The 13,968-nt window shown below is 41.3% G+C and overlaps 1 protein-coding gene across 6 annotated transcripts in view; it reads right to left on the reverse strand.

The window, feature by feature from the left end:
* The window catches only part of ADAMTS17 (ADAM metallopeptidase with thrombospondin type 1 motif 17), a 164,841-nt gene that overhangs the window by 133,604 nt on the left and 17,269 nt on the right, over positions 1-13,968 (reverse strand). For all 6 annotated transcript variants that reach the window (XM_078381127.1, XM_078381125.1, XM_020781746.3 and 3 more), the window contains exon 4: positions 715-887. In XM_078381127.1, the coding sequence (XP_078237253.1) occupies positions 715-887 (173 nt within the window). The remainder of the gene's footprint in view (positions 1-714; positions 888-13,968) is intronic.

Below are 13,968 nucleotides of genomic sequence, written 5' to 3' on the forward strand. Positions count from 1 at the left end.
CTCCCGCCCGCAATCAGAACTGCTTAGGACTTATAAAGACCTGAAAGGTTTAGGACCTCACTACTTGCTGGGACTTCTTTCTCAAAAATCAGCTATCTGTTTCACCTGCTCGTCTCAGTCCATGTTGCTAAACGTAGCTACATCGAAGGAGGCCAAAAAGGCAATGGCAAGGAATCAAGGCTTTTCAGTGGTGGCCCCCTGGTCTCTGAAATAAGCTTCCCAACTGAGATACGCTGGGCTCCTTCCCTCCTGATATTCAGGAAATTAGTGAACACCAAATGACACAAAGCTTATCCCCTGGATGTAGTTACTATTAATTTTTAATTTTTTTTCTTTTTCATTTCGTATAAATTTTAGATCTAGATTGGTCAATCGCCATATTGATTTTATTGTTATCTGGAGTCATGTGGGGTTCTGAGTTTTTTTTTTAATTTGCAGACCGCCCAGAGTGGCGCTTCCACTAAAGGAGTCATACATAAATCAAACAAATACATAAAATATATAAACTCTATTCCTCCCGAAAGGACCAAACTCAAGACAGAAGGATCATAGCACTGAGCTAGTTCCATAGCATATCTTGAGTCAAGGTGCAACCCCAGAAGGTAGACTTTCGCGCAATTGAAGACAAAAAAACCAACCTCAAACCCAAAGTCCAAACATAAACAGCAGGACAGTTTGGGATTCAGATAAAGCAAGAACAAGGTGAGGACCTACCATGTTCATCACGGTGAGAATGAATCTTTGAGCAGCATCAGCCCCATGGTACTGGACCATATCAGAATCTGCCACCACCAGTGTTTCCACAGTGTATTCATTGGTGAGCCGAATAGCATTCCTCCGTTCCCGCCAGTCATTTGTAAGCTTTGTCTTTTTTTGTCTCTTCTTTTCTAGAAGGGAAGAACAGGTTGAAAAGCTCACTCTAGAAACACTACCCATTCTCCTCTGTTGCTTTGCTAAAAGGAGGTGGGTTTCCCCAGTGGCAAGCCAGACCACTTTTGTCAAATGGTAGTCACATGGACAATAATACAGGTAATAATAACTGCACATCATCAAGTAAATCTGACTCATGGTACCCCTTCTCATGTTTTTTTAAAGGATAAAATAATCAGAAATAGTTCATTCTGGAGCCAGGTGCTCATTGACACAGTTTTTGGCACTCCTTCCATGTATGCATCTTGAGTATTTGTCATTTTTCAAAGTGGACATTGATTGGAATCTCTCTCCCAGCTTCCATAGCTATTATGTTGAGTGACCACTGTAATGTGCTCTACGTGGGGCTACCTTTGAGGTTGATGCAGAATGTGGTGGCCAGACTCCTTAGTGGAGTGAGAAAATACCATCATATCACTCCCACTCTGGCCGCTTTGCATTGGCTGCCCATTCGGTTCCGCGTTGACTTCAAAGTTTTAATGCTTACGTACAAACGGTTTAGGGCCTTGATACTTGGCGGAATGCCTACTCCCACCAAAATCTACCCGCATCACCCGATCTAGTCAGGAGGTTAGGCTGAGGAGCCTGACGCCGAGGGAGGTCCGGAAGGAAAAGACAAGAAACTGGGCCTTCTCGGTGGTAGCTCCTCGCCTCTGGAATAATCTTCCTCCTGAGATTCATGCAACCCCTTCGCTGGGCATCTTTAAAAGCCAACTGAAAACCTGGCTGTTTAGGCAGGCCTTTTCTTCAGTTATGATTTTTTTTTCTTATCTCTTTTCATCTTGAATAATTTGATGATCGATGTCTATCATGTTGTTACATTTTATTTTGTTTTATTATATATGTTGGAAGCCGCCCAGAGTAGTCAGTTGACTAGATGAGCAGGTTATAAAAGCAATAAAATAAAATAAAATAAATAAAATATTCAATGAAAACCAGTTATTTTCAGTCTTCCCATTACAGTTTCAGGAATGAAACTTCTATGCAGTGGTGTCGAACTGTGGCCCTCCAGATGTTCTTGGACTTCAACTCCCAGAAGCCTTCACCACCACCTCTGCTGGCCAGGATTTCTGGGAGTTGAAGGCCAAGAACATCTGGAGGGCCACAGTTCGACACCACTGAATAGGGGAAAGAGCAACAAAACATGTTACTCAGTCATCATGTGAATCTTCATCTGCATTCTCAAGTGGTACAGTCCAAAAGGAGATCTAGCATTGCAAAATAATTACGGGCATACATATAACATAAGCAAACCACTTTAAAGGCTATTACATATTCAGAGATAGGACAAACCATCTTTGAAAATGCATTTGGGAATCTTTGTTCTAGTACATTGTAAATTTATTAATAACGTATTGAATTGATAGGATACTGAATCCCATGATTAGAAACAAGTTCAGGGCTAAATCTGGATTTGTGTAAAGACTGCAAATAAAGGAATTCTTCAATACATGATCAATATGCATACGTGGCTATGCCTCTAGAGATCATTCTTGCATGAGTGAATCAAACACATAGTATATACATATTTTGCACTGGTAAGTTGTCCAAGTAACACCGAATTCCACTATCCCTCAGGACAAACCTAGGCACCTTCTGAATTTTTTTTATAACAGACGACTCAATATATTCACATTTGTTTTGTTTTTGTGAAACACACCAAAACAGACTAATAGGGCTGCTGCTTTGAAAAGTGCAATTTTGGAGAAGGGCCTGAGGAGGCCAGCGGCTCACCCTTCAGACTGTTTGCTTGCTGATCTGATTGATGCAAAAATTGCATACTGTATTTGTCTTATTTATAGGTCACCTTCCTCCCAATAAGGGGATCCAAGGCAGCTCACAATATTAAGGAGAACAGAAATTTAAAAGACAGTAAAACAGACCTGAATAAATTGAACTATAAAACTGACTGAAATTCAATTGAATACTGTATTTTTCGCTCCATAAGACGCACTAATTTTTTAGGAGAAGAAAACAGGAAAATATAATCTGTTTTCTTCGCTCCATAAGACACTCAGACTTTCCACCCCCCGGTTTTGTGGGGGGAAAGTGCATCTTATGGTGCGAAAAATACGGTAATTAAAAACGGGGAAAATGTTAAAAACTATCTTCTTTTTAAAAAATGGCATTCAGGGACAGAGTCTTGATTGTGAAAAGCCTGCCTGAAAGGTGGGCCTTCAAGTTGCTGGTGGGAGTTAAAAAAGGGAAGGAGCAAGCCTAATCTCCCAAGAGAGAGCATTCCATAACCTGGGAGCTCCCACCGAGAAAGCCTCCAATATGGGCAACCAACAGATACACAGATAGAGGGCAATCAAAGTTGATAAATGTTTTCAATCTTGATGGAAGCCCCTGTTTTTACCTTTGTAAATTGCCTTTACCTTTGTCAATGTACCTTTTCCCCCCTGTCATCCTTCAGAGTAAACCTGAAATGGACGCCAGCCCTCTTGCTTGTTCATTCATTCCATCTCGTCAGAGCATGCAGCAGGGTACACATCCAGCCCATCCTCAGCCAGGTTGTCTGGCAGTGGTTCTGCTATATTGTTTTCCTGCCTGAGGCACCAACTTTCATCACTCTATAAAGCTTTCTTCACCTCATCCACCCACTTTCTGAATTAAAACAGACAAGAAATTGAAGCGCCCCCTTCCTCCAGTAAAAAAAAAAACGTAAAGAGCGAGAGAAAGAGAGAAAAGGAGGGGAGGAACCCACAAATTTTGGAAATACCCTGTTGAGATATAGATAAGCCACACAGATACGGAGGGGAGGGGGAAAACCCATATAGTCTTAATTTTAAGGTAGAAATGAAAAATAGCAATTTACACATTGGCAGCTAAAAAAATAGCACTAGGCTTGCCTGGGCAAAGTCCCATCATCTGCGTGGTCTCTGTGTGTGTTCAGAAACAGGATATAGATTATTAATAAGACAGGCATATAGCTCACGCCATTCTCAGAGATTTAAGCTAAGCATGAGCAATTTTCCATGAAGTTAAGTCCATAAATATTGGCTAGACGCAAAGTAACAATCAAACTGTACGTTTTTCCAGAGAATTTGCAGTGTTAACCGGTGTCAGCAAAGACAAGAAAATCTGCAGTGCACTTTGTCATATGCTGTGTAGTCTTTACACAGAAAGAGGGATTGTGTAGCCACTACCCAAAAAGAACCAATGCGCTAGCATCCACTCCTATTGCACCTTGCCACTCTTCTATGTATACAGGACGGGTATTTGAAAGAGAAATTCTGCTTTGTTTGGAAAAGGGAAAATGAGTCCGGACACTGCAGATGGTGATAGCAGCCACGAAATTAAAAGACACCTGCTTCTGGGGAGGAAAGCGATGACAAACCTAGACAGCATCTTAAAAAGCAGAGACATCACCTTGCTGACAAAAGTCTGCATAGTCAAAGCTATGTTTTTTACAGTAGCAATGTACGGAAGTGAGAGCTGGACCATAAAGAAGGCTGACCGCCGAAGAATGGATGCTTTTGAATTGTGGTGCTGGAGGAGACTCTTGAGAGTCCCCTGGACTGCAAGGAGAAGAAACCTATCCCTTCGGAAGGAAATCAACCCTGGAAGGTCAGACCCTGAAGCTGAGGCTCCAGTACTTTGGCTATCTCATGAGAAGAGAAGAATCCCTGGAAAAGACCCTAATGCTGGGAAAGAGTGAAGGCAAGAGAAGGGGACGTCAGAGGATTAAGATGGATGGACAGGGTCATTGAAGCGACCAACATGAATTTGACCCAACTCTGGGAGGTTGTGGAAGACAGGAGGGCCTGGTGTGCTCTGGTCCATTGGGGTCACAAAGAGTCAGACACGACTTAACAACTAAACAACAACAAAAACAAATCTCTGTAGGCATTGTCTGCTACATGCGACTCAGAATGCAACAAATAATGCCTACGGACATAGCTTACAGTTTTGCCTTTTGCATAACAGCACCACAGGATTTGGGCCATGAATTACATCTGATGAAAGCTTTCCTGAATCATGCTACATTTTTTAAATCTTTAAAGCGACATAACACTCTTTTTGTTTATCTGCTATAACAAACTAAAATGGCTATTTCCCTTTGTTATACAACCACCTCACTTGCCAATCAATAAATACCTCATGCACATGCACAAAACATTCTCAAATTATTTCATTTATTTCCCTCAATTTGTTCTAAAAACAAAATAATTTTTAAAGTATACATTACAATAGCTTACGTGGGTAATCAGGTATGAACTGTCTCTTTTCATCACACACTGCCTCATTCTTTACTCACTGAACATAATAATAAGGGAACTGACCTGCAAGTATTAATTTTACGTGACTTTTCAGACTTCAACAAATGGTGGAAATCTGCCTTGAGGGAGTGACGGCAATCCCATTCTACTGCTTGCTTGCTTATTTATTTATTTATTTATTTATTTATTTATTTATTTATTTATTTATTTATTTATTTAACAAATTTTACTCCTCAGCCAGAAAAGCCCAAGACAGTTTACAAACAATAAATAAAAAAAAAAACAAACCTTGCTCACAGCCTCTAAGAGCCTCTCTCTCATAAGTTGCTCTTTTTAGTGCATGATCATAAGGAAATCTAGCAATTTTTTTTTAAAAAAAGCTAATCTTTACAAAGGCCCTTCTATTTCTGTTTTGGCTTCTCTCTATAGCTGTAAATCTGCAGCAAGGTGCTTTGACAGTCTGATCTCTGGAATTAAAAAACATCCCCCAAACATATATTTAAAGGGTTTGGAATTGCTTACACCTGAAAGCTACCTGCCTGAACATTGAAAGGACAGACCTTCCAGTACACAAGCCAAGAGACTGGGGAGGGTCTAAAGACATGAAAGAGAAATGCCAGCGCCAAAGGCAGGCCTACACAAACACAGAGGACCCACCAGGGCCTCAGTGCACGTTGCTGGATTTTATTTCTCCCTCCGTCCAAATTCTCTAGTCCTAAAAAACAACAACAAAAAAATTCCATACCTTTTTGCTATACAAAGGACTGGTAAAAGTCCTAGGAATTTGCACAAAAAGCTCATGGATTTAGCAAGAAGTTGAATGACATTGGATTGGTTACACTCTGCAGAAACTAGGTCGATCTCTATATTTTTAAGACGTGGTTTTTCTGTATTTCAGGTGTCAGTTATAAATCTTGTCTATTTCACAACAGGAGTAATATAATGGGTAGGCCATTAGACATGGATGTGGAAGATCCAGGTTGAAAACACAGAAATATGACAAATATTAAATAAATAGAACCAGATTGTCAGGCCATGCTAAATACTGAACAGTTTGTTGCAGGCCCTGCAACCAATTGCTCAAAAGAGCGTAGTATTAGCTACGTGGGAACTGCACACACATTTGCCCTACAATCCGCACTGCTACACCTGCAAAATCATCCACTGAAATAACATTAACATTTTCTGTACAAAAGATCACACCCTTTACGCTCTTGCATTTTAATATGTGGCAATGCCGAGATGCTTAGCAAAACTGTGCCTAAATTACAACAGGGAAAGATAGATGGGGGTAGGGTTGCCAGATACATGGGTACTAAAAGGAGGACATAGAAAGACAAAAAGGAGGACAAAGGAGGACATATTGAATGTTTCATTTGAATCATTCCAGATTAAACCCACAATCAATACAATTTGATTACAATAGCTGCCAATAAATGTCTCTTAGTGAATCGACCAAGAAACAGTCATGTTAAAAATTAAAAATAAATTCAATGGAGGCTTTTTTTCAAAATACTGGGGGTGGGCGGGCAGGTGGGGGCGGGGAAAGCCAGGGGAAGGGGGTCCTTCCACCTCTCCCCCTCACATCCAAAATTATAACATAAAATATACAAAAGCCTGACATTTTAAAGGTTTTTATCTTTGCCTGCCTGACGGAGGACATTAGGCTAAAAAGGAGGACATGTCCTCCTTTTGCCTGACATCTGGCAACCCTAGATGAGGGGATCTTTGTGAAGTTACATCCCCAAACCCATCTCCTTCTAATTTTAGCCAAATAATGACACCCCGTCACATATAACTTTTTAGAATGAAAAGATGTGGATGGTATTAAATGGGGGTCAGCATGATCTCCTGATGTACATTTCCCCATATAATTCAAACACGGAATATGGGCTGTGGGAATACTTAATGAGAGGAAGAGGGCAAACTTGAGACATTATAAAATGGCATCCTAAGAAAGTTTACCACAGAATATAAGGGAAGCTGCAATTTTAGCTCAGGTGCCTGCCTTAAGCAAGCCTGTGTGAATGAGCTGGAAGACAGATTCTGTTCCCATTGTCCAATCTGAGGAAGATGATAAACAGCTTCTCTCTGTTCCTAATATTTCTGAGGAAAAACAACAATTTCTGAGGCTCCAGGATGAGGATTTCCAGTCAAATTCAACACAAAAAAAATCATGCAACGCTGCCTCTCATCTCCCTTAGCAACCTACAAAATGGCTTCCTTCTGCCCTAGCAACCATGAGGACCAAAGAGTCCCATTTATAATGTGGGGTTTTTTTCCTGAAGGGTAGCCAAGTCTGTTGGTTTCATCATCGACAACAAAATATTGAAAATACTGGTGTGCTCTTTAAGACGGACAACTCTGCTTCAAGTGAGACCTGAGGTGGATTGCACGCTTCTTTAAGGGTTTGAGAAAGACGGTTGCCTCCCCAAACATTCACACAAAGCTAAACTCCACTCGTCTTCGTTTGTGTTATTTGTGGCATGGGGCAGGCAGGGCTTGAGAGAGACCCCTCCACCATCCCCACCAACTGCTAGCTGGTCTGGCCCGGCCCCTGTTAATGACCCAATATTTCTTCTTTGGCAGGTGGAAGAAAACACAAGAGCTGTCAGAAGCTTTTCATTACAAGTCAGGAGAAGGCTGACCGGTTGGCAGCCCCCTGAGGCAAAAACTTAAAATTGCTTGCAACAGCTGCAAGCTGGGAGTTGGCCGCCATGGCGGCTGGCATGGAGAACACCTTCGTATCCGATGCCCACTTGCTCCTCACCAGATGATGCAAGTGTGAGGAGAGTTCAGTGGAACTTTTTAAAAAAAATTTTTTTCCTTCAGGCTGTCTTCCCCTTCCTCCTCTGCCAGCCTTTTCTCTGTGGCTTGAAAGCCTTAGTTTTTTCTTTCCTGTTATTAGAAAAGATGGCCCCTCATGCCTCACAGGTTGGAGGAGGACACAAGCGTTCTGAGGAGGAGGAGGAAGGCCTGGGGTCTTGCAAGACGTCAAAAGTGATAAAATAAAAGAAACAAAAAATAAAAACCAGGAGGGGGTGGGAAAGCCACTCAGGGGTTTACTTTTCCTTCCTTGCTCATGTTGGGAAAAGAAGCTAATTGGCGGTCAAGGAGGAGACTGGCAAGAATTGCCCTGCTTCGGGTGCTGAGGGCTAATTTTTTCCCCGAAAGCTTATTCGCCCCCCCCCCCCCAAAAAAAAACCCAATTTCACAAATAACTCAGAATTGACAGCAATGACTTCATCAGTGTCTTAAACAGTCTTAGGCAACCTGCAGAGAGTCCGTTCCTGGGGAATGTGATAATAAGCAAAAACAAAACAAAAACATTAAAAATAATAAAAATATAGCAACCCCTCCCCCCCAAAAAAAAACCTGTGGTGGCACCTTTAAAGAGTAATTGTTAATTTTATTTTAATGTGAGCTTTCATGGATGAATCCACTTCCTCAGACTGAAGAGAAAGAGATATATAATATAAAATGGCAAATATTTATACAAAAATCATCAAAAGCATGAGGCACTGAGGAGAGAAGAGTTGAAGAGTCTTAAATTTTTGTGTGTGTGCACTAACAGGGACTAGCCACAGTTTAGACAGGCACACAAAGTTTGTTTGGGTTTTGATTCAAACCCTCTTCCAGCTACGTTTAATGTTATTTAATTGGTTTTGCGGAAAGTAGCTGTCCTAGTATATTTCAGTAACAACAAAAACAATGCTACTGTAAGCGATTTTAATACTAACCAGTTGAAGCACACAAACGCACACACACAATTGCTCACATCAAAGGTGCTGTAACAGGTTTGTTTTTGTTTTTTCTGCGTTTGATTAATCTGTATCCCATGCTTGGGTCCATAAAATACACACTTTAAAATAACAAATGATCAGTATCTAATGAAACATAATAAAACTGATTATGCAAAGCGTAAGGGAGGTAAAACATTTGGTCGCACTTTGAAATTAAAAAAGAAAACAATTTTGGCTGAAGCTCTCAAGGTACGTACTTTATCAAGAACAGCATCATGGCCTACAAGTTTTAAGCAAGAACATCTTCATTATACAGTTACAGGCTTGACTTTAACTGTCATGGCTCCATTTTAAGGACTCCAGGGATGATTTGTAGCTTGTTAAGGTACTTAGAAGGCTCTTCAGCAGAGATGTCTAACTCACTAAACTTCAAACCCCATGACTGAAATCGAGTCACTCAGGGTGGTAAATCACACTAGAGAAGTCCCATTGGATCAGTGGGGATTTGGGAAGTCAACTCCTCCATATAATCCATTGACTCACATGGGTCACCTCGAATTGCAATTTATTTCAGCACTGCACGTTGCAACTGGAGTAGGCCCATTTGAATAAAAGAAACTTCCAGAGGAGATAACTCATCAAATTGCTACGGAGTCAATGGCCCCTAAGTCTTGTGTGACGTGCTATGCTAAGGAACAGAGATTCAGCTCCTGAGGACACAATCACGAACATTAAAGTGGTATCAGACCACCCTAACTGTGTAGTGTGGCCACACTCTCATCAACTGTCAATCTGGTAACAACTCTGAGTGCTTCCAGGCAAATCATCCTCTCGCAGCTTTTGCTCTCACTTAATTTACTTCAGGACCAAAGGAGACCTGAAAAATCAGTTCTATTTATTAATTTTCTTTATATATGAAGGAAATGGATGGTATACCGACACCAGAGGTGAAGCCAGAAATTCACACACGGTGGTGCATCTGGTATAGATAGGTGGAAATACAGGGCATGAGCCTGGAAATATGGGGGATGCCAGCTTTTCTTATCCCTGGGGATTAAAACAGAAAACGAGAATTGCTGTCGAACTGCGACAAGCAAGCTCTCAATTCCGTCTTTACTTCTGATGGGCGTTGGCAGGCCTCAGATATTCTCCAAAATTGATGAATTGAAACTCAGAACTAAAATAAACAAGTGACATTAAAGAAAACTGTGCAGCTCAGATGTTAAGCATTAAGCAGGAAGGCAATAAAAGCAAGCAGGAAGGCCAACAGAAGAACCCACACTGAGGGAAACATATATAGCAAGGAATGCAAAATGAGGGCTCTTCAAAATTCTGATGTTGCAATAAATGGGTGGAGGGTGATAAAACACTGGGGCTCAGCCTTGGAATTCATGCATGCAAAGCATGCATCCACACAGAGCTATAAGCAGGGCCACCTGAATAAATTTTGCTGCCTTAGATGAAGGAGATATAAACGTCTCTTGCCCCTTTCTTGATACAGGAGCTGGCTGGAACGGCAGCTAATCTTACTTCAGTGAGATACGAAAGAGCAGCAGAGCTATTGAAGGGGTATAGGATTGCTCACGAGGCACACACAGCTTTGCCTTCAAATAGCGGAGGACAGCTGGTAAGGAACAACCCAGCGACTGTTCTCCAGTATATCTCATACCTGAGACAACAACCATAAACTGCCGAAAAGTAGGGCTCACTTTGGCTATGACCTTTCCTCTGTCTAAACAGGGAGTTCAACTACAGAGCAGAATCATACTTTCCGCCTTTGTACACAGGCAATCCTCCGCCGTGATATGTATGGCACGTGCGAACAAAGGAGTAGGGGCATTAAGAGATTTGCAAAAGCAGCACGGCCACTGTCTCCCACTTTTCTGTCTTACATGTACTGCCAACAACTCTGCCAGCCAACAAGCAATCAAGATAAGAAGCCAACAGAAGCTCCTCGAACTGGCAGATTCCACTGGGTTGCCCCAACCTCATTATAACCAAGTCGTCTCCAGTGTAAGCCCCAGTAATATAAGCAAATACCTTGGACTACCCAGGCAGCAGATTTGCTAAGTAAGCAGCTGCCAGTTTACACAGCGAAGCCATAGTATTAAGTTCCCATTGGACCTGCAAGTTCAGCATTCTTCTGCCATGAAGTAGAGAGAGAGATAGAGAGAGACAGAAGGTGTCTCGGCTGGGAATAAATCAACGTATGTTGTCAAATTGCTCCAGAAATCTCACTAATGGGTATGTTCAAGGTAAGGAGAAGCAGAGGTGGAAAAAATTACCATATCAGACTGCAGTTCCTGGAATAACCCCAGACAGCATGGTCGCAAGTCATGCTGACAAAGTTACTTTGGGAGTTTGGTCCAAAAAAAGAGAAAACTTTCTGTATCTCGTGGATAAGTAACTAGGAACCCTCAACTGTTTTATTAACCTCTCCGTATTCTCTACTACTCACTGAAAGATGTCTGGGAAGAAAGACATAGTTACAACCAAGAAGCTAACCAGGCATCCATGCAGGACAAGCTTAATCCATTATTTCCCATCACCTTCTTGAAGAAGCTGTCCTATAAGATCAGTAACTGACTAGGGTGCTAGACAGAGTAGGCGCAATGCAAAATAATCCTTCTAAAATGCTTTTTTTTGGTTCCAAAACATGCAACTCTAATTCCATCCATGTACTACAATAATTCTTGATAATTCCTGCCAACCTATATTATTAAGTGTTTCACAGCCTTTTTTCCAGTGACCTCTAGGTCGCCCCTGCTGTTTTATCATCGTACCAACTCTTTGAATTAAATTAGGCCGAGAGTCTTGGGGCCTGAAGATAACCCAAGAAGCTTCATGCTAAGGAGTATTTCAGCAGACAATTTTAAGGACCACTTTACCCTAGGCCTTCAAACTGCCATCACAGCGATTGTAAAATTGCCAAGATACACTGTCAGCCATTGAAATGGGACACTTCTTTCTGAGTGGCCCCCAAAATATAAATGTTGCTCATCCCCGATATTCAAAGATGAACGATACTGAGATTCAGGAAAAACGTCCTAACTGTTAGAGCAGTATGAAGATGGAACCAATTTCCTCAAGAGGTGGTGAGTGCTCCAGCACTGGAGACATTCAAGGGGAACTTAGACAACCACCCGGCAGATATCCTTTGATTTGTATCCCTGCATCGAGCAGGGGGTTGGACTGGATGGTGCTACAACCCCCTTCCAACTTGACTATTCTACGATTCTGTGCTTAATATTCAGATGTGTCTAATAAAACATGAAATGAAATTTAGATGAAAGGGATGGTATTAAAAATAAACCTGCTTTTTGCCTTAGTTTCAGAACGAATTTGCATGGAGCAAGGGGACGTCAGGTGAATGGAAAAGAGGGCTGACAGTTCCACAGCTATAACTTTCTCCGTTCACAGTACATCTAGGGAAAGCTGTAATCAAAAAATGCACTTGCTAATATTTCAACAGAGACTTCCTAATATGGGCTAATCGAAGTTTCATTATGTTGCTTGCTATTTTTAGCGTGCATGGTCTTTGGCCATAACAATGGGGTTTCCAAGCCAAGTTAAACCTACAAGAAGAAGAAATAACATGGTGGGAGAGGCAATCATTAAAGGTACAGGGGAAAGGAAAAAAACAAACAAACCCAACAACACTAAAGCAAGCAGAACAGGCAGACAGAATTGATAGCAGTTTGGGTAAAAAGGGAGTGGATCCCTGAACACAGAGTCGACCCCGATATTATCAGACACATTTAAAGCTCTCCCATTTGTCTAACATGCCTAAAAAAGTGGAAGAGGGATACCTAAGTCTAGATCTAATTGGAGCACTGAGAAAAGAAGGAATAAATAGCAAAAGCACAGCCCACCTACACACCTCCAAGCTTGTCTGCGTTGGGCCAAGCAGGGCTTTGGACATGATCCCACCTTCCTGGATACTCCATCCCCCACCCTGACTAAATTGTGCTGTAAAAGAACCTATGGGTACATCTATGGCTTGTTTAATTGGCTGGACAGCTCAGTGTGTTTGGTAGCGGGCTGATGAGGCGGAGGTTGAGAGCTCGGCCAAAAATGTACAGTCCCCTGAATGTAGGAGGGCCAACAGCTTCTGACACCTTACATCTCGAAAACCGTGGAAAGGGTCACAATAGGTTGGAGTCCATCTGACTGCATGTGGTTATCATTATAGGGCATTTACCAGCAAGTTATCCAGGTTTCTATGCTCTTTTAAGTATGGCCATTTCCCCCAAATTATAGTAGAAGCTCTAAGGTGGAAACACCTCACTTGTCAGCCTTCTTGATGTGATCTAGAAAGTGAGGGGTACCATTTGAAATTAACAGCACAAACTGGATTTTAAGTTAAAATGGACTTTACCATAATTGTAGTAAATTCACCTGGGGAAGACGTGTCAGTTGTTAAGTGAAGTGATATAAATCAGCTAGAATGGTACTTGAGATGAAGTCAAGCATTCATAACTGATAATAAAAGCAACCTCACCTGCAGAAACATTTCAGTTTTCAAAACAAATTTTAATTTTTTTTTAAAAAAAAAACTTATCAATAACCTCATGGAAACACTAGTAATCTTGACAAGTAGGTCCCTCCCTATTTCCCCCTGGAATGAATATGAGAAGTCAGGATTATTAAGATTTTATTAGGACACTTAAAAAGACTAAGTGGGTCAAATACACTTGGTTGTTTGTTTTACTTGGATGGCCTTTCGTCAATATGTAAAGCTATGGATGTTCTTTTGGACATACAACAAAAACATTCAAATTTATTTCATATGGAAAGGTCCATACATAAGGGTCAAGGAGTACCTAATATTTTGATGTTTTTTTAAAATTTTCATTGTTATAAAATATTTCACGGTGTTACAAGTTTATGTAAACTGTAACAGGCTCGTTATCCATTGTTCTCTTTCTCTCCTTACTAAAAGAAACTACCCCTATGTTAATTTGCCTGCTGAAGAACCTATAATGGTGGTTCCCAACCTTGGGTAGCCCAAGTGTTCTTGGACTGCAGTTACCCAAAGCTCTCACCACCAGCTGTGATGGCCAAGGTTTCTG

Source organism: Pogona vitticeps, chromosome 12, assembly GCF_051106095.1.
Source record: "Pogona vitticeps strain Pit_001003342236 chromosome 12, PviZW2.1, whole genome shotgun sequence".
Taxonomy (NCBI): Eukaryota; Metazoa; Chordata; class Lepidosauria; order Squamata; family Agamidae; genus Pogona; species Pogona vitticeps.